This window comes from Danio rerio, chromosome 9 (genome assembly GCF_049306965.1).
Source record: "Danio rerio strain Tuebingen ecotype United States chromosome 9, GRCz12tu, whole genome shotgun sequence".
Classification (NCBI taxonomy): domain Eukaryota; kingdom Metazoa; phylum Chordata; class Actinopteri; order Cypriniformes; family Danionidae; genus Danio; species Danio rerio.
The window spans coordinates 17,701,786-17,728,712 of NC_133184.1; the positions used below are offsets into that span (position 1 = coordinate 17,701,786).

Here is a 26,927-nt window from a genome sequence, read left to right on the forward strand (position 1 = left end):
AAAAAAAAGAGTAAAAAATGTTAATTAAATACATTTAACCAGCAAACACATTTTTTGGCAACAATTGGTCTAACACTCAACCAAAATATATAACATCTCATAAAGAGTCAAATACAATTTAAATATTATGTTGTATAAATGGTAAGTGATATTTTGTGAGGCCCTTGCATAATCAAAACGCATGTTTTTAAAGAATCTTTAGCTGTTTAACTGAATAAATTCAACAACCATCAATAATAATCATTAAAATAAAACGGCTCATCATCTGATCACATGCACGTTGTTACCTGTGTGAACCGTATCACCCCTAGAAGGACAGTATGGACCCCAGGACAGGACAGGATGGGCAAAATTTGAAAATTTTTAAATTTAAAAAAAAAAATTGAATGTTTTTTTTTTATTAATTAATCTAATTAAGGCATTAAATGAGCATCTCTAATATACGAAAAACACTGTAATACAGCTTGATCTTGCAAATCAGGTTTTACATAACTTAGATTAAAATAAGTCAAAACATTTTATCTGTTTTTTTTTTTTTTTGCGAGGAAGTCTTTAACTTCCGTACCCACAAATCTGTTTAAATGTTTCAGAGATTTGACCATAGGATTAGAAAAAAAATTAATAAATTCCCCATCTCATGCTAAACCCCAATTGGTGAAACAATGTTAATGAAATAAAACAGTAGCGCCCAATGCTATTGTTGCTGGCTTATGATAAAAGGTTAGGACTGTACTATTTAGCATGGCACTGGGGTTGAAGTATTAACAATCCTCTTCCTGTTCCATTTTTTTCTTTAATCTTCAGAGCAATCCTAAAGCATGTTAGTCTGCAGCTAAAGCCACTGCAATTATCAGTACCATAGAGCGGGCAAAACAAAAAGCCCATAATCACTTCCAAAAGGGAGCATATGGCATATTGAACCGCATTGTTTTACTTGGCAATGGTAACTTTATGTTGGCAGATATTGCTAAGAGGGCATACTGACAGATCAGGGTGAAGTAATCTTAAAGTGAGAATTGCAAAGATAAACATGTTCAAAAAAGAACCTTATTAACTCTTCCTTTTTCATCCTAAAAGTTATGTTCTTTGTGCTTTCATCTTAAAAAAATGTTACCCCTAAATGTATACTGAAAAAATAAATAAATAAATAAATAAACAAACACATTGAACTATCAGAATACCTTCTTTTGGACTCAACTTTTGCAAATAGTCGTAAGATTCCTAGGAAATGCATGATGTGAATGCATAGTACATTTATTTAGAGTCTGTCAAAAGCATACATTTAAAGATATTTATTTTAAGTGCAAGACGTATGGCACTAAAACAGTAACATCAAGTGAATAGGTCAAACTAATACTAAAAGGACACAGTGGGCTTCAGGGTTCTGCTCTAACAGTGGCTTATGCTGCTAAAATAAAAAGAGCAGAATTAAGACTAGGATTAAGTGCTAAAATTGAAGCATGCACACAGCCACAGTATTTTCTCTGCAGGTCTACTTACTCCATTCTGTCGTCATGGCCACAACAACAACATAAACAACATTCAAAAGAGAGTAATAAAGTCAGACAGAAGAACACATGCGATGGACAAATGAAATGTAAAAAGAACAGGCCCAGACTGAATATTGGGGAAAACACAGAAGAATAGTTTTAAGCATGGCTACAAACTTTGAATTTAATAACAATACAATACTCAGTGTGGACCTAAAATGTTGTATAAGATTAAACATTTTATGTTAACATTTAATGAATTTATTATGGCAACAACAAGTCATGATAGCCATTATAGCATGAAGTTATAGTATTAGGACAACAGCATGCAAGTGGACAGTTCCAGTTAAATGAACAGATTTTTTTTAAATCAAATTGACAAGGTTAGAAGATGTCTGATTCTGGAAGTACACAATGTGTCAGACAAGAAATAAAGGATAGTTTATCAACATGCATTGGTGTGCTCAGATCTGACTTGGTAATGTGGTACATGTTGATAAAGATGAACAAGTAGTGACAACATAAGGATCTTTGGGAAAACTTTATAATAACTATACACACTATGCATTGTTTATTAAGCATCAGCTTCTAGTGAATTCGTTATCTGTTAAGCATTAACTCTACATTAATAAACGTTAGTAAGCAGTTTATAACTGCAGCTACAAATGCTCTATTCTTGACTTTTATAATGTGCTTAATAATTGTAATTTCATATTTTGTGACAGGTTGATTTTTCATTAGTATATTAAGTATTATTTACAAACCATTTGTATTTAAGAGTAGTTTGAGGTTTTTAAGATCATTCAGATTGAGTTAGTAAATGATTAATAAGCTATTGAAGTTAACACTTATACATTTTATTATTCAGACATATTGTAATGGTTACTACGCATGCTAATAAATGCTTTATTAACTCAACTTCATCCAGTTTTGTGACCTAATCTGAAGTGCAGACTATTTATGTTTTATAAATCCCTTATAAATGACAATTAAATGCTCTGTAGCTGCACAGTAATTTTAGACAAATTAATCATTTACTTGCGGATTTTAAATGATAAAAAACCCACCAACTATGCTTAAATAATTGTTTTTTTAATAAAGCAATACTTAATTTAGATATGAAAAATAAATTCATTAAAGTATGAAAGTACAATTATTAAGCACATTATAAATGTGGTTTTAAGTCAATAATACAGCATTTGTAGCTGTAGTTATAAACTGCTTACTAACGTTTATTAATGTAGAGTTAATGCTTAACAGATAATGAATTCACTATTTGCTAATGTTTATTAAATAGTGTGTAGTTATTATAAAGCGTTACCGGATCTCTTATATTAAATTTCAATTTTTAGACCAAATCTCTCACCTCAAAGATTTCAAAACCATAAATATCCAGCACTCCCATTACTTTCTTCCGTGTCTTGGTTTGAGCCTGATGGAAAAAAAGAAAAACACTTTACAATCTAACTTTTTTGAACACAAAATGTCACCAAAACATTTTAAACACTCAAACATTTACAGCAAACAATAATTTAATGAACGTCTAAAATGACATACCTTGATGCTTTCGTTGATTCTGTTTACCAGCCAGGTGAACAGTCGGCTGTACAGGTTTTTGGCAAGTGCATCACGAGCATAATAAGCCTGAAACAGGAGTTTAGCATTACAATCAATGTCCATAACTTCTGAATAACACACTATCTTTAAAAAGATAGACATATTACACAACCTCTAGTTCCAACTTACCCCATGTCTCATGGAAGTACCATTTAGAGATATGACACAGACTGAATAAAATGTTTTATAGAGGCATTTTGTGGTCCGGACATAAAGGCAATTTAGTTTTGCGATCATCTATTGAATGAGGGTTGCTTTTTTACCTAGTGGATAAATGCATGATTCTTCACCAAGGAAACTAACTTGATCTCTCACTTGAAAATCAATGTAGTATTTAAAAATGTATAAATAGAACAGCCTTTACATCAAGAAAATAAGTTCCTGTCATATAAATTCCATTTAAATCTTTCAAACAAACAAATAAATTGATCGATGTGTAGTATGACCTTTTTCTTTATTCAAGACATGCTGTCTAGTTTCAAGTAAATTAATGTGCTTGAAAAACAAACATTTAAATAGACTTCCACATACAAAGAAGGTACATGTGCTTTACCTGAGCCACATTAAGTGTGGTGGACACCTTTTCCATTTTGGCCTCCACTGTACGGAAGCTAAAAGCTCTCTCCAGCACAGACTGTTCGATGCCCAGCAGCTCACACATCTCCTTCAGGTCTGAGAGAGAAAATGTCAAAAACATACACATGCAGATCAGATAAAATAAGATAAGAAAAAAAAAAAAAAAAAAAAAAAATATATATATATATATATATATATATATATATATATATATATATATATATATATATATATATATATATATATATATATATATATATATTATAATGTTAATGTAAATTTAAACAATAACCAAATGAGTAACTGCCAGCAACAAGCAATACTACATAAGTCGATATGTCTTTATAATATGAAACCCTTATCATTCTGATTAAACCATCTCCTAGAGTGCAGAGGTCAAGGTTTAGACTGGTACATGTTAAGCCCCTTTCCAGGAGTTTAAGCTAAAGAGTATTTTAAAAGTGCTTCTCTCCAGGGATTTTGAGAAGATCTAGACATTAGCTATACACCCACCCCCATCCTATACCAGCTCAATCTGTCTCATTTCAGAATTCAGCCCATCGGGTCAACAGGGCAATGGAAAGCACATTATGGCTAATGGGTTTAAGCTGACCAGACAAACCAGACGCCATAGTATATAAATGGAGGTGTTGACATAGACTGTAATGTTTAGTCTGGGCCAGCCACAACCCTGGACATAAGAAACTACTAGAACAACCAACAGCCAAGTTACCAAGTAACAATCTTCATAAGTTGTGCAAACATTTAAGTAGTTTGATAAATAATATGATTATTAACCTGATTTGGTTTCCCAATTGTTTTATTTGGACTTTACACTTACATATTTTTTACTGTATCATATGAATTTTTTTCCTAAATTTAAGCAACTCTACATCTGACAATGTAGGCCAGAATATATGCATTAATGAAAATGAGCATTTTCGGTTTGTAAAGGTTATGAATGACCTGATTGCCTCTGACTATTAAATTGAGGTAAACCAATTATATAATAATTTTTGAGAAATCTTGAATTGGTTTAAATACATTTAGACTACCTTAGTCAATAAGTCTCTTTAAAAACATATATATATATTTTATTAGAGAACGCAAAGGCTACTTAGTAAAGAAATATGTGCCCATGTGTTTACTGACTAAACTTACAACTGTAAGCTATGACTTTAAATATCTTTTGACATATCAATAGATGGCAGTAGTGATCAACATGGTGAGCAGATGAATATACAGTTCAAATCAAGAGTTCAGTTAATTTTTGTTCACATTTAATATTATAATCTTATTTTGGATGTCAGCAAATGTTAATATCTTTGAATCAAATCACAAATCAAAAATCACAGATAATACTGTCTGCACTTGAAGTTTTCTTATTTCCTTTTTTTTTTTTTTTTGAGTTTTAAATGTAATCTTTCAGTTCAGCTGCATGTTCAAAAAACCTGTTGGATAGGCAATGCTTTCTGACAGAGCCAAATATTTACCATTTTTGTCCTTGACTCGACTCTCATCAAAGCCGTTGACTCGAGACTCTGGTTTGAACTCAATATTTCCCAGCTTGAGAACAGCAGCTATCAGCTCGAGTATTGATTGTACCTCATCCTCCATGAAGCCCACAATTTGCATCGCATTCTAGAAAAGCAGAAGAGAAAATATCTTTAGTTAAAAATGGTCTGCTGACGAACATTTAACATGGCAGTACAAATGGTGGGTTCTGTTCAGTGATTGACTGGCTCATAACCAGACCACTAATGGATAGCCTGTGAGGGTGTTGGACAGGTTAGGAGAAGCAAAAAAAAAAAAAAAAAAATCTTTCCATTTCAGACATTTTCACAACACAACCAGTTAGAAACACAGAGCATTAGAGGACTGATCTTAATATTAGATTTTTTTTTTAAAGTTACGATAAATCAGTAAAAATATTCAATGCTTTCAGACTCCATTTATTTATTTTTATTTATCTACCAACAGGAACTAGCCACTGCAGCGAGTCTGGGGAAAAAAAACAAACAAACTGGTAGACAGCAGTGTTGTTAGACTCCAGGCTGTCAGGCTAAAGATGACTTAATGTACTAATTGTTGTATTGTATAAATTTTATCATACTAATAATTGTTTGAATTAATTTTAGTTGATTTAAATTCATCATTAAATTCACTTTTTTCTGCCACAGATTTACTCTTAGTCCTTGTAATATTTTATTATTATTTCAGAAATTATAGTGAATAAACTATTTGTATAACTTGGGAAATGATGTGAGATATCTGGTGTCTGAACAAACTTCGTTTTTGAATGTATTTTTCATATTTTTTTTCTTTGGTATTCAAAATATAAAAACATGAACTATCGTATATTATCTCATTTTAATATTTTCTCATATACATTCAGATATATTCTTAAAAAGATATTATTCCATTTTTAAATAGTTGCATGTTAACACTTGTTTTTAAAAATGACTAATGTAGGACTTAATGAAATCTCAATAGAGAAATATCATTCAATTTATCTTTATTTCCATAGGGCTTTTTACAATGTAGATTGTGTCAAAGGAGCTTCACATAGAAGATTATGGTAAATTGAAAGTGTCAATCTGATTTTCATTGTTTAAGTTCAGTTTTTAACACTGAAGAGCAAATCCATCGATGCGCAGCTCCACAGATCACAAACTATGCAAACCAGTGGCAACCAAGACAGTTGTAACCAAGTGGCGAAAATAAAGAATAAAAATTCTTAAGAGAAACCATGCTTAGTTGGGTACGACCATTTCTCCTAGGCCATAGGAGAAATGGTTTTGCCATTCTCAGTAGTGATTCTCAATTATACTATGGAGGACCAGGAGTGTCGCTTAAATAAAATGAATAATAAATTTATTAAATGTAATAATCCAAACATAAAAAAAGTATAAATAACTCACCTTTAAATGCTTAAATAAACAGACAAATTTAAAATCATAGTGTTGATTAATTAAACAAAAAAAGCACAATAATAAACATATTTACCAACTTCCTTTTTTATTGTCCATTTGTCAAAAGAATTAAAACATGTTATGGTAAAAAAAAAAAAAAAAAAAAAAAAAAAAAAAAAAGGTCAGTACACACATTAGCTCCACCAATCACCTTTTACCTCAAACTCTCATTACAGCATTTTAAGGATTAGAAAACAGTTGTCCATGAGGGGTTGGTGCACATGTGTTTATATTCATATTTTATAATTTAAGTTAATAATAATGTTCACTGATTCCAGCCTCCTTCCTTGATGTGTGAACCCAGAAAAAGGTTAAAGGTTTCAGAGATGCAAGACCTGTTCAAATTCTCTGCACACGTCTATTGCTTAAAGCTAAACCATTTTAAATGCGCACAGCTTCTATGACACTGTTATAACCTACAGTTTTTCTCGATGTCCAGTGACAGAGGGCATTGCTTTTACCTAAAGGAGAAGGTTTGAGGTGAAAGGTGATTGATTGATTGCTCAAACGTGTTTACAGACCGATGGCACTTTTTTTTTACTTGATTGACAAATGGATAAAGAAAAGCCTTCAGCTAAACAACAAAGAAAAGCAATTGGCAAAATGCCTTTGCCAAATGCTTAAAAAATGCTTTTAAAATATGCATTTAAAATGATTTATTAATATACATTTTATTGTTTAATTAATCAGCATTTTGAAACAATGTTTTTTTATTAAATGACACTTAAAAACATTCATTTAATAAATGTAATTATGCACATTAAATTGTCAATTTAAAAGTGATATTAGTTTATTAAGAGTGAATAATTATTTATATTATTTTATTTATTGATGTTTTAAAACAAATAAATAAACAGTTATAAAATTGTCTATTTATACATTTAAAAATACTGTTAAATTCATTGTTTTATAGCTTTATTAAATTACTTTAAATATCTGATTTATTTGTCCATTTAAAATGTGATTTATTTATATACATTTTTATGCTGTAATTATTCAACTGAAAATTTGATTCTTCATTTTATTATACATAATTATCATATTACAATTGATAATTAGGATAATTATTTTAGGATACAATATGACCTATGATGGACCCCCATAGTGTTCAGTTAATGGAAATGTTGGGAAATTTGTAACATGCTTGGTTACATTGTCACATTTCTTTACACTACATTCTTCACAAACAGATTCACCAGCAGCTTCCCAGTTTCCCCAGGTTGCCAGTATTTCTATAATAGCTTGCATTAACAGTTAATCTTTTGAACCAATAAATTAGATTTTAAATGTCATTGAATCACTTATGATAAACAAGTGAGGTTCATTGGCAAAGTCAATGTTCTAAAGGCCAGAGATAACAAGCAAGTGAGCGGTTAATGGCTGAAATATGATGCAACAGAAATCTCAAATGACAAACCAAAATTCTTTTATCTGTAAATAAAAGGTAACAACTTCATCCTTTAAGCAGGGATAAACACTCAAATTGTGTTTTCATGTTAACAAGTGTAAGACGTTGTAACTCTGAGGAAAAATATAAATAGTTTTGTGTATTATTCGCAGCCTAGCATAAATGGCAACCATCCTCCCTCATAGTGTTTGTTGTCTCTTACACACAACCTTATTAACTACAACGGTCTACACTGCAAAAAACAATGTTTGTAATTAATTAGGCTTGGCTCCCAGGCAAGGGATTAAAAGACAATACCAGAGGCCCAGCGCATATTGAGTTAGGTTGTTCTGATGTCAGCGAGGAGTTTGGCTTAGACCTATTGTTCCCCAGAAATGCACTGTATTGTCTGATACAGTGTTGAATTCTAAACAGTTAAATGTGGGTTTTGCTGTGACACATTCTACACTTTCCAGAAGACAAGCACGGGAACAATAACGGTGGTTTATGGAAGAATCAATGGTCTTAATAGGCAGTATAATCAGCAAAGGTTGCAACAATATACATTAAAGACTTTTATTTAAAGTTCATTTAGAAATTAAACCGTTTGGTGTGTATTTCATAGCTCTATGAACAAATATTTAATTATTTAATTTTTAACAGCTATTGCTGCAAATTTGTAAACCATTATTACCCAACTTTTAACAAGACATTTTTTAACAATACAGTTTGTTATTACTCTAATTTGTCAGATAAATATTAAAAAAAGGGATGTACGATCTATCGGCGGCCATATCATTATTGGCCGATAAATGCTATTTAAGGTTATTTTTATCGGTCCGATGTCATAATTAGCCTGATATCTTTAAGCCAATAAATTACGTAATTGTACAGAACTACCTGCCTCATGCATGTGTGGGTGGAACTTGTTCAGACTTGTCCAGTGCACTATAATGGAGCTTTCCACATTAGCCGCATTTCCACTATCAGGCCAGTGCGAGCCAGGGCTTTTATCAGGCCAGGCCAGGCCAGGCCAATCGCCCGGGTGGTTGAGCAGTGAGGCCGAAATCATGTCGCGTTTCCACTGTCGGGCTAGTAGCTTGCAGCGCGTCACGCAAACCCCGCCCCCAGAACATCCCCCAAATCAAACGTCACACAACCCGCTCACTATAGCGGGAATCAGGCAGATAAAGCACACCACATCATTACGAAACTATTAAAATTAGGACAACCAAAACAAACAAATGACACGTTACTGTACAGCAGTACAATGTATGTTTAAACGCACATACCAGTGTGTCCTCAGTCATCATATTCATTTACTCGCCGATCGACTGTTGGCATCGAAATCCAGTGGTCTTGCCACTAACTGAGAAACCCAGCGCAGGAAGTGCACACATCCATAATTTAAAACCACATATATAAAATTCTCCGTTAATAACTCAATATAAAATGTATTTTTTAACATCCTCAGTTAGACAGACACTGTCAAACATTCATCCCAAATGATCCGGAGAGAACTGAAACATGAACTTTTCCCTATAGGCTTTATGACACTGAGTAGGTGATTCCCTTTATTTAAAGATGTTGCTTATTATATCTTAAGTAAAGGAAAGTGTTAGGTGTTTCAGCACATAAGAGCAGCACGTAATAAAATATAGCCTATATTTCACTGCGCTCAGCAGCTATGCACTAATAAAGCTCTTCATGTATTTAAAATTTCCTTTTTTAATTTTACCACGTCATATAAAAACACACACACACACTTGTTTGAGGACACAGAACACATTTTGAACTTGCAGTTTTCCCCGATGCGTCTGTAAAGTGCTGCGCAGCTGGAAGAAAAAAAAGGTCGCCTAGTTTCTGCTTTCACTCACCCCGAAAATGCTCTGTTTGCATGATTTGATTATTATCATCGTATCCAAATACTTTATAAATAATATTTAAAACATTCTCTGGTCTTTTTTTTCAGAGAGGCTTTTGAAAAATGAAAGTTTAATGGCTTTAAAACAGTTTGATATAGTACCTAAATGTTATAGCTAGCTTTTGTTAGTTTTATATTGGTTTATTTATATTTATATTTTATTATATCTGATATTTGTAATTCTTTAAATTATTTCAATATAGCTTAGGCTATTTTATCTAGATATGACACTATTGTTTTGAGCCTACAAAAGTGGACACGAAATTTGTAAAGTTTAAAGTGTTGCTGTTGTATTCATATAGTGTATTATCTCCAAAATAAATAAAAACAATAAAAAACAAAATAAAAAAGCCGCTCGCGGCATCAACAGAGCTGTGTAGGGAGCGCTCTTTTCCTCGGTCTCAAACACACATACAGGCATCTAAACGCGCACAAACACACCTTTTAAACTTGACAAAAACTCTCAAAACCTTTACTGTCTGCTGTGTCTTTAATATGGTGTAAAGATTATTATGCGTTATTGAAACATCAAGGAAGACGCAGCCAAGAAAAGTCACTTATAAATTAAATCTATTTTATTATTTTATGCAACAGCCTTACATTTAAAAGAGAAACAGGGCGATCATACACAAAAAGACCCCAGCCTATAATTTGTTCCAGATGTTTTTTTTCAATTATTTATTTATTTGTTCATGTGTTTGGCGCATGTACTCATGTGCGATCGGAAAAAGGCCGGCTGCTGGCCCCAAGAAAGCCCCGATTTGGCCCGATTAGGCCCCGGAAGTGACAGTGGAAACGCGACTGGCCTTGGCTCGCCCTGGCTCGCTCGCTTTAGGCGCGATAGTGGAAACGCGGCTATTGTTTATTCCTTTAAAATCCATCCTTTCTTTGTGTGGTTTTGCTGGGCGTTAATAACTTAGTAAGTAACTATATTCCTTATCATTCTAGATATGTTTGATAGCGTCAGTGTATTTTGGTTTAAATCACCTCAGGAAATATATTACATGTGTAAACATCACAGCAGTGAGGCTACGTTCACACTGCAGGCAAATGTGGCATGAATCAGATTTTTTCCCCCCTCATGTGACTCAGGTGATGACAATGTAAACAGCCCAAACCACTTGGAATCTGATCTTTTCAGGTCAGATCTGATGTTTTGCAATGCGACTGCAGTGTGAACAGTTATGTCAGATTTCATGTGACTTTTAACACAGTAGAACAGCACACAGGGCAATTACAGTACCACAGAATGTTGGTTGTTCATGTTGAAAAAGATTTTGAAGGCGTAACTGGTGCTTGTTAATTAATCTGTTAAAAGATTGAGGCATGGGTTGATTGCAAAGCTGAAAAGCGTCATGGGTGTTGTAAATAGGGGATTCAGGTGCAAAGGAGGAAGAACTTTCTCTCCGAGAGAAAAAATGGCAAGTGCTCGAGCACCCAAACCCCCCTTCTGCACGTGTCTGCCGTTTATAACGAAGTAAAATTAAATAATTCCGCAAACGGAGATAAACCAACTCTGCCTTCACAATTCAGTCTGCGGCTGCTCATTAACCCTTGATGAGTTTACTACACCGGTGATCAGAGCGCCACGCACCGCGCTTGTCATAAATCACAAACGATCAGTGTTTTATTTATCACAGGAGACTTATTTAAGGTCTCAAATGCAAAAATACACATTAGTAATAGCAGAACAATCGTTTACAGTTCATGAATTACACCACGGTTGTCTGTAAAAAGGGTAATAATCATTATAAGCATGATCTGACAATGTGCTTACTCATACAGCACAAACGTGTGCATAATTAGATATTTTGTGCTCTCCTTAATGCAATTTTGTGCATGCGGGTCAGTTTAGGACCATGATCTGTTCACACTGCAAATCTGATATTGGCCCCATTTATAAGAGCAGTGTGAACAGCCATGCAAAAAAATCCGATCTGAGAAAAAAATCAGATTTGAGCACTAAGCCTTGCAGTGTGAACGTAGCCTGATGCACACATGCTAAACAACTACTTGGGTTGTTTGTAATCTAATTTGATTATTTGCTCTTATCAACGTGTTGTTTGCCATGTGTTGTTAATGTAAGTTTGTATTCAGTTTGAGAGAAGTGTTGTAGAAGTGTCTAATTGACAAGCAGCACCCACATGTGTTGAAAATAATCTAAAACGCCAAACAACACCTCTTAAAATGTGTTTTCGGATATATTTGTACATATGTACACTACTGTTATAGGTTTTTTTCAAGAACACTTGAGCTGGCTTCAGTTCTTAGTTCTTTCATTTTCATTTTACTTAAAATATGTTTATTAAACATGTTTGCTATTAAGTGCCATTTTTTTATTTAACCTATTATTATAATACAACAGTGAAGTAAATTTGCTATATGAAAAAAAGGAAATAAATTGTGTTTGGCATGCTGCAAAATCATGAATATAGGTCTATATAATCCCCATGCATTTTTGAAATTATACCTTTTTTGCTTTGAGAAGGCTATTCATAAGACCAATTCAAAATTTTAAGAAGTTTTTAAAATAAAATCAGTTGTTTACTGTATAAAAAAATAAAATTTTGAAGTAATAATATTTATCTGCTATAGTATATCGGCCTCCAAATCTTTAGAGTTATTAATCATTTGTGTCACGATTGTGGATCTGTCTGTTCTTCTATGATGTGTCTGCGTGTGTGTATGTATGTGTGTGTGTGTGTGCGCAGTGTGGTGCGTTATGCGTTTACGTATATGCATGTATGAGTGTGTGTGTTGGGTGTCTCTGTGTCTGTGTTAAGAGTCGCGTTGCTGTCAGTTGTGTTTACCTTATCAGCTGGGTGGTCACGTGTCGCTGTCACCAGCCTTGCCGTGCGCAGCACCGCTCAGCTGTAATCAGCGGACCACAGGTGCAGCGCATTACCGCGCCTATATATGTTCAGCGTTTCTGTCTCACAGTGTCAGTTCGTTTTCTTCACGTCTGTTTGTCTGTGTCCTGTCAGGTTCCGGTCGCTGAGTTCTGGTCGTGTGTCGCGGGGAGAGCTCTGTGTTTGGACTCTTGTACCTTATCTGTTGGCGGCTCTCTGATCTTGTTCTTCAGTGCTCCCCGTTCGATTAATACATTTCCTGCTGCTCGCTTTACTCACTCATCATCTTCCTGCGTTCTTCCTTCTGTCATTCTGTCTGAGTCAATAAATATATTTTACTTGCAATTGGGTCTCCCTGTATTTCGTGACAGAACGAACTGACCACTGAGATGGACCCAGCAAGTGTTACCAAGATCCAGGATTTCCTCGCTCACAATTCAGCCCGACTGGATCACCAGGACAAACAAATGGCAGTGACCGGCCAGGCCATTGAGGCGCTGGTCACTCAAGTTTCTGAGCTCACGACTCAGGTTCAGAGACTGGGTTCTGAGCTTCGTACTGAAGCTGTCCAGCAAGCTCCTCCCACCATTCCACCAGCAGCTCATGCGCTAGAAGAGACCCCCAGATCCACTGAACCGCGACTTCCACCACCAGCATGTTACGCCGGCGAACCAGAATTGTGCCGGTCATTTATAGCAAAATGTTCACTTTACATCACGCTACAGCCTTCGTCTTTCCCTAACGAAGAGAGTAAGGTGGCGTTTACGATCAATTTGCTGACAGGTAAAGCGGCACTTTGGGGTACCACTGTTTGGGAGCGTAAACTCCCCTGCTGTAACTCCTTTAAAGCCTTCTCAGAGGAGTTAAAAACTGTGTTTGACCGAGCGGTCTCTGGCAGAGAGGCGGCTCGTAAGCTCGCTGAACTCAGACAGAATAAGCTGAGTGTTGCTGAATATTCCATTGACTTTCGTACTCTGGCGGCCGAATGTAGATGGAATGCCGAAGCTCAGTGGGACATGTTTTTGCACGGACTAGCAGATTATATTAAAGATGAAATCTACGTCATGGATCTGCCTAAAACACTGGATGGGCTTATTGATTTAGCCATCAGAGTGGACACTCGGTTACAACAGAGAGGTTCCCACAAGAAACTGCACACTCCACTTCTTCCCACGCAATCTCTTTTCGTTGCATCTTCTGACCCCCCCTCATCTGATCTCGAGCCGGAACCCATGCAGATGGGCAGATTTCGGCTTTCCACGGAGGAGAGGCGTCGTCGCCGCATGGAAGGACTGTGCATGTACTGTGGAGTCGCTGGACATTTTGTGGCTTCCTGTCTAGCCAAGAATAAGAATTCGTCGCCGGGTAAGAGTTTACTGGCTGGTGAAATCACCCTTGACAAGTCCCCTAACACAACCATGCTGCCAGTCAATCTATCTTTTAACTCTATCATGCACCACTGTCATGCGCTCATCGACTCCGGAGCCGAGGGGAATTTTATTGACTCTAAGCTGGCGTACAGTTTGAAAATCCCTGTTGTTCCCCTTTCTCTTCCTATCGCAGTGCACGCTCTTAGCGGTCTTTCTCTCCCCACCATCACACACTCCACTGCTCCTATAAGACTCATTACTTCTGGTAACCATTCCGAAACTATTGAGTTTTTTTTAACAGAGACTATTGCCACTCCTGTGATCTTGGGACATCCCTGGTTGGTTTTGCACAAACCTCACATTAATTGGGGACATAATACTGTGCTTTCTTGGAGTGAGAGCTGTCATAAATCTTGTCTAGTGTCTGCTTGTTCTGCTGTTTCTCGTTCTGTGTTTCAGGAGGAGCAGATGGATCTGTCAAACGTGCCCCGTGAGTACCATGACCTGAAGAGAGTGTTCAGTAAGTCCCGGGCTGCTTCTCTGCCTCCTCATCGTCCCTATGACTGTGCAATAGACTTATTGCCAGGTACGTCTCCGCCTAAAGGCAAATTATACTCGCTTTCTGCTCCAGAGAGGGAGGCCATGGAGAAATATATTTCTGATTCTCTAGCAGCCAAGATCATTCGCCCCTCTTCTTCACCGGCGGGGGCGGGATTTTTTTTTGTAAAAAAGAAGGATGGTTCCCTTCGCCCGTGCATTGATTATCGAGGGCTGAACAACATAACGGTCAAGAATACATACCCTTTGCCGTTGATGTCTTCAGCCTTTGAACGTCTGCAGGGGGCGAACTTTTTTACAAAATTAGATCTCCGCAATGCTTATCATTTGGTTCGCATAAGAGCGGGGGATGAGTGGAAATCAGCGTTTAACACCCCCAGAGGGCATTTTGAGTACTGCGTTCTGCCCTTCGGTCTTTCCAACGCTCCGGCTGTTTTCCAAGCATTCGTCAATGACGTGCTGAGAGATATAATAGATCAGTTCATTTATGTTTACCTGGATGACATACTGATATTTTCCCATTCTCTCCAGGAACATGTTCAGCACGTCAGGCGAGTGCTTCAGAGGCTGTTAGAGAATGGTCTTTATGTCAAGGCGGAGAAATGCGTTTTTCATGCACAGTCTGTTCCCTTTCTAGGGCATATCGTGTCAGTCGAGGGGTTGCGCATGGATCCAGAGAAGATTAAGGCTGTGGTAAATTGGCCAACTCCTGATTCCCGTAAGGCCCTGCAGAGGTTTCTGGGCTTTGCCAATTTCTACCGGCGATTTATTCGCAATTTCAGCCAGCTCGCCGCACCTCTGACCGCCTTGACCTCCTCCAAAACGCCGTTCAGGGGGTCCAGCGCAGCCGAAGCTGCGTTCTCAAAACTGAAAGGCTGCTTTGTTTCAGCTCCAATCCTGATAACCCCTGATCCCTCCCGGCAGTTTGTGGTGGAGGTCGACGCGTCAGAGGTCGGGGTCGGAGCTATCCTGTCCCAGCGCTCCTCCTCGGATGGCAAGATCCACCCGTGCGCGTATTATTCTCATCGGTTATCAGCCGCAGAAAGTAATTACGACATTGGTAATCGAGAGCTGTTGGCCATCAAGCTTGCTTTGGAGGAGTGGCGTCATTGGTTAGAGGGGTCGGGGGTCCCTTTTATCGTCTGGACCGATCATAAGAATCTTGAGTACATCAAATCCGCCAAAAGATTAAACTCTAGGCAGGCTCGGTGGGCGTTATTTTTCGGACGGTTCAATTTCACCATCTCATATAGACCGGGATCTAAGAACATTAAGCCCGACGCGTTATCCCGTCTTTTTGATTCTTCGGAGCGTACATCGTCACTCGAACCCGTAGTGCCTAAGCGGATTGTTATTTCTAACATCACATGGGAGATAGAGTCGAAGGTTCGCGCAGCCTTAGATGGGGTAACGCCCCCGATTGGATGCCCACCGAGTCGGTTATTCGTGCCAGAGAAACTTCGGTCAGATGTTATTCGATGGGGACATTCCTCCAAAGTAGCCTGTCATCCTGGGGTGAGTCGCACATCATTTGTTATTAAACAACGATTCTGGTGGCCAGCATTGGCTCGTGATGTGCGTGATTTTGTATTGGCTTGCTCTGTGTGTGCTGTTTCCAAGACTTCCAATCGGCCACCCGCGGGACTCCTTCAGCCGCTGTCAGTACCTTCGAGACCCTGGTCCCACATCTCGCTAGATTTCGTTACGGGTCTGCCTCCCTCCAACGGCAACACGGTGATTTTAACCGTAGTGGACCGGTTCTCGAAGGCTGCTCATTTCGTCCCTCTGCCCAAATTACCGTCAGCCAGAGAGACAGCGGTTGCTGTCATTAATCACGTCTTTCGCATTCATGGCCTCCCGACGGACGTGGTTTCTGACAGGGGGCCTCAGTTTATCTCTAAATTTTGGAGGGAATTCTGTCGTTTATTGGGGGCTACTGTGAGTCTTTCATCTGGCTTTCATCCCCAGAGTAACGGTCAGACCGAGAGAGCCAATCAGGATCTTGAGCGCACATTGCGATGTTTGGTCTCACAGAATCCCTCCTCCTGGAGTCAGCAGCTTTCGTGGGTGGAGTACGCACATAATTCGTTACCAGTGTCGGCCACGGGCCTTTCTCCGTTTCAGTGTAGTCTAGGTTACCAGCCACCAGTTTTTCCCAGTCTGGAATCTGAAGTCGCGGTCCCCTCCGTTCACGCCTTTGTCCAGAGGTGCCGCCGCACTTGGAGCAGAGCCAGACAGACCCTCCTCCAAGTGGGTGTGCGCACCAAGGCTAAAGCCGATCGCCACCGGTCTAAGCCTCCCGTTTACGTTGTCGGTCAAAAAGTGTGGCTTTCTTCTAAGAATATTCCGCTCCGCACCGTTTGTAATAAGCTAGCTCCTAAATTTATTGGCCCATTTATTGTCACTAAAATCATTAGTCCTGTGGCAATCCGCCTCAAATTACCTCCAGCGTACAGGAGAATTCATCCCGTGTTCCATGTATCTAAAGTAAAGCCCGTTTTTCATACGGCAATTAATCCGCACACACCAGTTCCCCCCCCGCCGCGTCTCGTAGATGGGGAGACTGCTTATTCGGTTAAGCGCATCCTGGACTCTAGACGGAGGGGACGAGGATTCCAGTACTTGGTGGACTGGGAGGGTTACGGTCCTGAGCATAGAAGTTGGGTTCCGGCCGGGGACATACTGGATCACTCTCTTATCGATGATTACAATCGCCAGGTATGCTCGTCTGGGAACGCCAGGAGGCGTTCCTAGGAGAGAGGGTATTGTCACGATTGTGGATCTGTCTGTTCTTCTATGATGTGTCTGCGTGTGTGTATGTATGTGTGTGTGTGCGCGGTGTGGTGCGTTATGCGTTTACGTATATGCGTGTATGAGTGTGTGTGTTGGGTGTCTCTGTGTCTGTGTTAAGAGTCGCGTTGCTGTCAGTTGTGTTTACCTTATCAGCTGGGTGGTCACGTGTCGCTGTCACCAGCCTTGCCGTGCGCAGCACCGCTCAGCTGTAATCAGCGGACCACAGGTGCAGCGCATTACCGCGCCTATATATGTTCAGCGTTTCTGTCTCACAGTGTCAGTTCGTTTTCTTCACGTCTGTTTGTCTGTGTCCTGTCAGGTTCCGGTCGCTGAGTTCTGGTCGTGTGTCGCGGGGAGAGCTCTGTGTTTGGACTCTTGTACCTTATCTGTTGGCGGCTCTCTGATCTTGTTCTTCAGTGCTCCCCGTTCGATTAATACATTTCCTGCTGCTCGCTTGACTCACTCATCATCTTCCTGCGTTCTTCCTTCTGTCATTCTGTCTGAGTCAATAAATATATTTTACTTGCAATTGGGTCTCCCTGTATTTCGTGACACATTTGTAAACTCAAAGTAAGAAGGACAAAATTTAATTATTTAATATTATTAGTATTATTTAATACTTATGTGGTAATTGTGGATTTTTTTGGTAAAATTTTATTTTAATATATATATTTTTTTAATTATTGCAGCATTTCTGGGAAAAATAGAGACTCTGCTAATCAAAACAAAACAAAAAACAAAGAGAAATTAGCACCATGTGGTTGTAAAAAAACCAAACAAAAACTAATGCGAGTTTATGACTCAATTTGTTATAAACAGATGATTGTTTTAAACCAATCTTAAATAAAGGATATATATTATTTAGCCAGTGTGAATTCAAAAACTGGATAGATCTGTTTTTTTTTTCTTTTCTTTAAATTGGCGTTAACAAACTGCATGTTAAATTACATTGAACTGTAAAGACATGGGCTGTAAAAAATTTTTTACTGGCTGTCAATGTTAATACTTTTGTGTCCATTCATTAAACAAATCTATCGCATAACATTGGCATCTGTGTCAGTTGTTTTGGCTATTTTCGTAATTTATTTGATGTGTCCGAATTCATTTTGAATGCAGCATGACACAGCACGGAATCCAGAGTGTTAAGTATATTTCAATAAATTAGAATATCATTGAAAAGTTGATCTCTTAATACAATTAAAAAAAGTAAAACTAAAATACTACATTTATTCATTATACACAGACTGATTTATTTAAAATGTTTATTTTAATATTAAATATAATATTACTTAATCTTACAAAAAAATAAATAAATACTAATATTTTTAACACAAATACTTTGACTACAGAAAATATAAAAATCAGCACTCAAAAAATGGTTAGGCTTTGAAATACTACAAGAACAGCAATCAGTTTGTGCCACCATGAAGCTCTGAAAGCGGCCTTCAGTACTCTCTGGTTTTAATTTTCTGAGATACTGAATTTTAGGTTTTCATTAGCAGTAAGTCATAATCATCTAAATTAAAAGAATAATAAACACTTGAAATATTTCAGTATGTGTGTAATGAATATATTAGGCCTATATAATTTTTACTTTTGAAACATTTTCTGAAACACTTCTGGAATTGAAATCAACTTTTCAATTATATTACAATTTATTGACCCATCTACAAGCTTCAGTATTTCAAAGTATTCTAAATTACTTAGATTAAAGGGGTGGTCCACAGTGTATTTTTAAGGCTTGGCTGTGTTTACAGATGAAATGCAATGTGTACTCATGCTTGACTTGTTGAAAATTACGTTATTTTTTCATATATCTTACTTTGGTTTGCGTTCAGCTAATGCACGTTACCTGAGAACAAGTAATAGATTCGAAAGACCAAATTTGGGGAATATGTCGTGATAAATAGACAAGAAGATTAGTTAAATATAGATAATGCAGAAATGTAGATCCTTGAACAGACCGACGTGCACAGCTCTCATTGCTGCAGTGCATGCCAGAGTGTGTGTGTGTGGTCACGTGATGTGTGTTTTCAGCGGTGTAGGTTGGACGGAGAGTTGTTCAGAAATGCTTGATTAAACGCCAGTGTGGACGTGGCCCATTTTCATTCTAAAATGCCATTTTAAAACTAAAACAGATTAGTGTAAATGGGGCCTCGCTCACCAACACACTAACTTACTCAAACACTCACTCAGTCACCCACCCACACACTCTTACTGACACTCCCACGCTCGCTCTCACTCTCGTGCTAGCTCACCCGCACGCTCACTCTTTCACCCACACAAGCTAGCCAACTTAGTTTATTCACTGCACCTATACTGCACCTACACCTATAAACTGGAGCACCTGCAGAAAACCTACACCAACACGGTGAGAACATGCAAACTCCATACAGAAATGCCACTTGGTGCAACCAGGACTCAAATCAGTGCCAAAAACTAAGCCACCGTGCCACCTTGTTGAGAAACAGCTTTCTGACTGCAATGACTGCCCATGTTCTCCATAATCTATTTTTCACAACCTTACAAGTCCATAAGTCAAAGACGTGAAAACAGAAATAATCCCCCATTCAATGATCCAGTTCTTTTAGTAGAGTCTTGAATAAAGCCCCACATTGCATAACAACACAAAGCAAAGTGTCTTGCTCAGATCAAACTTCACCTCAGTGGGATAAAGGATGATCTTATCCAGTTAAGCCAGAGAGATAAGGTGGCTTTGCTAACCTCTAATCATAGTGGGTGCCATAGATCTGAGCCAAAGTTCCTTTCAAGGAAAGTCTGTTCACTTGGTGGTCATACTGCAATGCCTCCATGCAGTTCATCCAATAGCAAAGTCCAATATAAATGAATGGGGGAATCCTGAAATCTTGCTGAACTCATTATTAAATTTAGTATTTTAAAACAAACCAAAAAAATCTAAAGTGACCTATTCTATTATTGTTGTTGCTTAAGTCTCACTCATATTTAAAACATGTCATTTTCAGTTTTCTCCATCTACTGTGCATCCAAAAAGAGTTTCTTTATGATGGTTTCAAGGGTAACAAGACGATGTGATTAGAAATACTGAAAGGACAGAGACAAAACCTAGAGTGAAAGTTGCAGGATGACATCAAAAGGAAACAATGGGCTCTATTTTGACGATCCACGTGCAAAGCGCAGAGCGCAGGGCACAAACGCTTTCAGGGCGTGTCAGAATCCATTTTTGCTAATATAAGGTTGGAAAAATTCGCTTGCACCATGGCGCATGGTCTAAAGGGGGTTGAGTTTATTTTCTTAATGAGTTATAGGTGTGTTTTGAGAATAAACCAATCAGAGTCTCATCTCCCATTCCCTTTAAGAGCCAGTTGTGTCGCGCCATAAGCGCATTTGCTATTTACATGACGTAAAGTAAGTATAGGTGGAAAAACAGAGCATCTACTGAGCAAGAATGAGAGATAAGGCATCTCATAATCTAGTTTCACTTTCGCTCTCGTGGATAGGGAAACCTTGTATGCACAGACATCAATTAGCCTATAAATAAATAATTTCATCTGTTAAGTGCAAATAATTGTTTCAAAACTGTTTCTAAATTCAGTTCTAATTTCCAGCAAACGAATAAATGAACAATAATAACGAAGTGTGTTTAAAAACCTGAGTTATATCCTTATACACATGCTGTGCCCCATATGGTCTAAAACCTGACAGGTGGACAAATCTAAGCTTGTTTTCAATAAAACAAATATAAATATAAATATGCATATAATGAATAATACTGCTAATAATGATAACATTACAAAAGCAAATTGAATGAACTGAAAAAGCCTCCCGATATGAAGAAAATATGAAGGCAGTGGTTTTTAAATTCATGTCGGCTAGAAAATAATATGTTTTGTAATATTTAAATCTTTTATATTTATATCCTATCACACTTCGTTATTATTGTTCATTTATTCGTTTGCTGGAAATTAGAACTGAATTTAGAAACAGTTTTGAAACAATTCTTTGCACTTAACAAACGAAATTAATTATTTATAGGCTAATTGATGTCTGTGCATACAAGGTTTCCCTATCCACGAGAGCGAAAGTGAAACTAGATTATGAGATGCCTTATCTCTCATTCTTGCGCAGTATCCTATAATAATATCTTTTTTATAGGTAAAGATATTTGCGTATTGCTCTACATCTTGTGTGTATTAAACAGTGTGTAAGCCAGGCGCACTCTGCGCCAGACAATAGACTGGCTTTGTTCTGGTCTAAAGAACAGACTATTATAGTTTCTCAAAATAGCAACGTGCCTATAAATAGAACGCCTATAGGTGCACATATGAGCGCAAATGCATTTGCTATTTAAACAACGTGGCACAACACTTCAAAACAACTCTTGCGCCGAGCTGAAAGTACCAAATAAAAATTGCTTCATGCTTTGCGCCACATTGCACCGGTTGTATGATAGGGCTTAATATGTTTTGGGATGTGCTGTGATGTCTTTTCTCCTGTCAAAATCAACACAGGCATTAGGTAGTTGCCAAATGACAATGCTTCCCATAACAAACAAGCAAATGTGTACAGGCCCCTACCTCACAGAATCACTGGCTATTCTGACCCAAAAAGGGTCTTCCTTCGATGTGGCATCCATAGTGAACATCACATTTTCCCAATTCATAGTAATGTGAGTGAACTGTCTTTGTACTGTATATCTGTCTTTGCCTGAGCTTATCCCAAGAGTCAGGTACCGCATGGCAAGGCTAAAAGTAAAATTTACAAACTTACTCTGACAGTTCTGAAACTAGCAGCATCATCCAGTCCATTGACAGTGGCTGAATCCAGGCTAAGGTAGTTATATTTGCTGAAGTCCCGGTCCAGCTTCAGTTTTTCTGAAATACAATTACAAGTAGAGTTTAACAGTAACAATAAGACAAGGGTAACACTTTAGTTTAAGTCACAATTCAGACTATTAACTTCTGGCATATTGCCTGCCTATTACTAAAGTGTCCCTATTATGCATTATAAAAGATCATAGTTTGGTTTGGGAAGTCCCCAACAACAGGCCGATATGCATGCAAGTTCAAAAACACTTTCATTGTCTTATAATAGGCATTTATTTTTTACTTAATTATCTCCACAACTCTTATATGATTTGTTCAATGGTTTATTTTACAAAACCCCTCCTTTCTGTGATGCTAAATTATGGTAATGGTCTGATGGCCTCCCGAGTCGTGATTGGTCTACTGAATGCAGGGTGAGTTGAAAAAGAAACACCCATCACAACTTATCAAGATATTAAGCAAAAAGCATTTGAAGCTCAAGCAGCATAGGTACAGAATATATGTCTAATCCCATTACAAGAACGTATTAATAAAGCAATGCAGTTAAACCAGAATATTGCTCTATTCTTAACCATATTTCTAATTAATAACAATGTAACAGCATCAATTGATACAGCTACAAAAATGTAACTATTTTGAACATTGAGTGCGGTGTGTGCAAGCTCATTGGAGTTGTGTTCTGATTGGCCATGCTCAAACCATTTAATTGAAATGAACGCTAAACCAGTGCTTTCCACATGCAGTGTGTAAGAACAGCTGATGACGATATAGCAATGACAGATACCACAGGACTGTGAGCTCAGAAGTAATTAAATTGGTAAAGGAAGAAAGCGGCACGCATTGGTTTTACATACAGTTTTAGACACAATATGTGAATGGCCCATAACCAGTCAGAGAGATAAAATCAATGCAGAGCAAACACAACACAGATAAATCCATATTTTGCAAACTACACAGAACAAGGACGCAATCATTTTAATCACACTTAGAGGTTGAATATTTCACTATTGGATACTAATCACTATTAGAGGTTGAATAAGAAGAAACTGTGTACTGACAAAGTTCCTGTCACAGTCTGACGTAAGCCCCTTTCACACATACTGTACAAGAAATTACAGACAATTTTCCGGAAAGGTCTGTATGTGTCAACAGCCCCTTTTTGAAAATCCCGGTAAATTCATTCCTGCAATTTGTTCGAAAAGAGAAGTTGTAACATTATTGGATGTGTAAATGGCCTTTTCGGAAAAATTCCGTAACATCCTTGCAAATGTTACAGAATATTTACCGGTATCACTGTGTGAAAGGGGCTATAGAACCAGATGTTGATAGTATACTGATATTCATCAGTTTCATTATGATATTCATTATTTACCAATTAGAAGTTAAATTTTATAATTCAAAGGGGTGCAAATAAACTATAGATGAACAATCTCAGGTTCTCAGGTATGCTAGAGTCCAACCTTAAAAGTTTTCATATTCTAAAAACTGTGACTGGTATAGACATGTAAATAATAATACAAATATATAAATATAAATAAATAAATAAATAAATAAATATGTAAGTGGCTTCTTACTAAGCATGTCATCTGATGCACCAGAAAGCAGCTGGTAAAAGATGTGGAAATTCCTTTCCCCCCTAGGCTGCTTTACCACACGGGATTTCTCCAAGAGATCTGTGAAAATGAAATATCAAAGCACAAAGTATTTCATGAACACCCACAGCTGACTCAGTTTAACAAAGGACAAGAGACTCTTTCTTTCCTTCCACAGAAACTGTGCTACTAGCTACAGATAATTCTCTTCAGTCACTTTAGAGAAAACAAAGATGCTTTCCTGTTTACATTAGAATGAGTATTTAGGTATCCATGGTGAAGATTTCATTGTCTATTGTATTCAAATTGAGACAGGAAATCTGACAAGGGATATTTATCTGTGGAGAGAGGCATGTCACAATAGCCATACTTTATAGAGAGGTGTGTCCAGTAGAAAATAGCAACATTAGCCTTAAGTGTTTTTTATAACAATCTAAAAAAATTATAAAATCAATGTTGCTTCAGATCAACAATGTATACTAGCTAAATAAAACACTTACATATGAGCATTATTTTTAGTGAGCCAAATAACAAGTAGACAATGGTAAATACAGGCATTACGAGGTCTGAAATGTTTTCAGCTTGTCCACATTCTATCACTTTTAAAGGTAGTTGAAAAAACACTTGATTGCATGGGATTTTAAGTGAGAACTCATGTAAAAATCACAAAAGACACAGAATACCCTTCTAACATAAGGTTGTTATATGTTGTCAGATGCACCACAACCTAGTGTTTGTACTCACAACAAAACACATGGATAACACTTTCATTTGCTTGGAGGGATCATTGGTCTAAAAAAAATGAGGACACATGTAGTCACAAGAGACACGTTTGAACACATTAACAGCAGGCAGACTAATAACCTATCTCCAATGATCACTTGTGACTGAATAACTGAGACCACATGGTAATATCAGGTTAAAACAGGGCCTACCCATGGCTTTTTAGCAGGACTTGAAATGAACGTTTTGGATCACCAGCTATTGTAGCTAGTAGTTTTTCAACATTACTAGCCATAAGATTATCACTACCCACAATTTTGCTATTAGGAAAATGTATTTTATTTTCATATTCGTATTATTTTAATAAGTAATTCTAAAATTACTTAATTTAGGTTTTTTATTATGTCCACATGACTCTTTATTCATGTAATTTTTTTCGTTGTGTAAGACCTTGCTCAATATGCATGAGCAAATTGGTTGTTTCTTGCAATTAGCTTTTATTTCACATACTGAAATATGAATAAAATAATATAGTTAAACAAATATTTTAATAATGAAATGATGATCACGCACATGGTTCTCATTAGGCCCATTAATAATCTGTTCAAAGAATGTAAAGCGAAATATTTTTTTTAATCTCAAGCTTTTAAAAGCAGCAGGACTGTGGGTGCACGAGCATCGTCCAATCTATTTTAAAGAGAACTGATCGCACCATTTGCATTTCCTGGCACAGTTGCTTCATGCAAGAAAATGGGAGCGCACATCACCTGTGCACATGATATCGACAGTGAGTGAGATCTCACAGCACCCGTGACCTCTCATTTGGTATTCAACTGCTTTCTTTCCATCTCATGAACAGTCGTGCTGCTTCTTGATTCTAAGATCACATTTGCATGCATATTGGGCCATAATTATAATATAGTGGGAGTGGCTATCTAACCGGTCACAGCTGAAATCCACCCGCACTTGGTGGGTGCTAATGTCAAGCCCTGCTCCTTAGGTATTTGGATAATATAAAACAAGAATGCAATGAGCAGATGGTACCTTGTTTATCTGCTTTATGTCACGGCATTGGGTTAGTTTCAAGATTCCCTTTTGTAGAATCTACCTCATCTACTTCTTTTACTTCCCCTATTCCATTTAATTTCCAGAGATAAATCACATAGTATTGTGTAAGCATCTAAGGAATGCAGGAACATTTCATCCCTGAGGGGACAGCATTCTGACCTTTCACCTTCTGTACACTCACAGACATTTGTTATTATTTTAACACAAATGTAGTAATGGCCAGTTACTGAAAAAAATAAATTAAAAAAATGCTTAAATCTACTGCATGCCTTATGCCCCGTGACTGATCCCTTTTTAGCAATTAAATGACATTTAAGTATAACCAAGTTACATTAAGCATTTATTGTAAAAAAAAAAAAAAAAACTTAAAAACTTTATCTTCAAAGATGTTATTTCATTTGCATTTATGACAATTATAAACAAACGAGTAATAATTACACCTCTAGTGGGATTTTAAAATTTTAATTGTAGTAAGATCATAGGAATGCTAGATGAAATCAAATTAGGAATTCTGTATAAAGTGTGCAGAAAATAATAGAAAAAAGTAATATTTCACTAATTTAATGTGCCTTTCACTGTTTATGTTGGTGGAGTCAAAATAAAAAAATATCTAGAATCAGGTGAAGGTTTTGCTGTCCTTAAAAAAAAAAACACACTGTGCTATGCAAGCAGAGGCGTTGCAAGATATGGGTTAAAGTAACCCTTGGTCTTGAGTAAAGTCAGTCCTGCTGTTCTAAAATTCACAATTTAAAAAGTGTCATTAGGGTGTCATAAATGTGTTATGAAACACCTTCATGTAATAGAGTAAGATAGCAAAATCACCACTAGTTGCCACACTTTACAGTGTTGCTTTATGATGTGACACTAAAACGTGACAATAGTACTTAATGAGGTGAATAGCTGGCAATATCAGCATGATGAGTGTGAGGGCTAAATTAGTATAGTATAGTATAGTATAGTATAGTATAGTATAGTATAGTATAGTATAGTATAGTATACAGTTGAAGTCAGAATTATTTTTCCCCCTGAATTATTATTTTTTTTGCCACTTTGCCATGATGACAGTAAATAATATTTTACTAAATATTTTTCAAGACACTTTTATACAGCTTAAAGTGACATTTAAAAGTTTAACTAGGTTAATTAGGTTAACTAGGCAGGTTAGGGTAATTAGGCAAGTTATTGTATAATGATGGTTTGTTC

General features: G+C 37.0%; 1 protein-coding gene across 11 annotated transcripts in view; it reads right to left on the minus strand.

Moving 5' to 3' along the window:
* The window catches only part of myo1b (myosin IB), a 118,503-nt gene that overhangs the window by 26,411 nt on the left and 65,165 nt on the right, over positions 1–26,927 (minus strand). For all 11 annotated transcript variants that reach the window (XM_073912553.1, XM_073912551.1, XM_073912552.1 and 8 more), the window contains exons 8-13: positions 23,916–24,014; positions 22,286–22,389; positions 5,177–5,324; positions 3,661–3,779; positions 3,048–3,134; positions 2,857–2,922 (exon numbers count right to left, since the gene is read on the minus strand). In XM_073912553.1, coding sequence (XP_073768654.1) covers positions 2,857–2,922; positions 3,048–3,134; positions 3,661–3,779; positions 5,177–5,324; positions 22,286–22,389; positions 23,916–24,014 — 623 coding nt within the window. The remainder of the gene's footprint in view (positions 1–2,856; positions 2,923–3,047; positions 3,135–3,660; positions 3,780–5,176; positions 5,325–22,285; positions 22,390–23,915; positions 24,015–26,927) is intronic.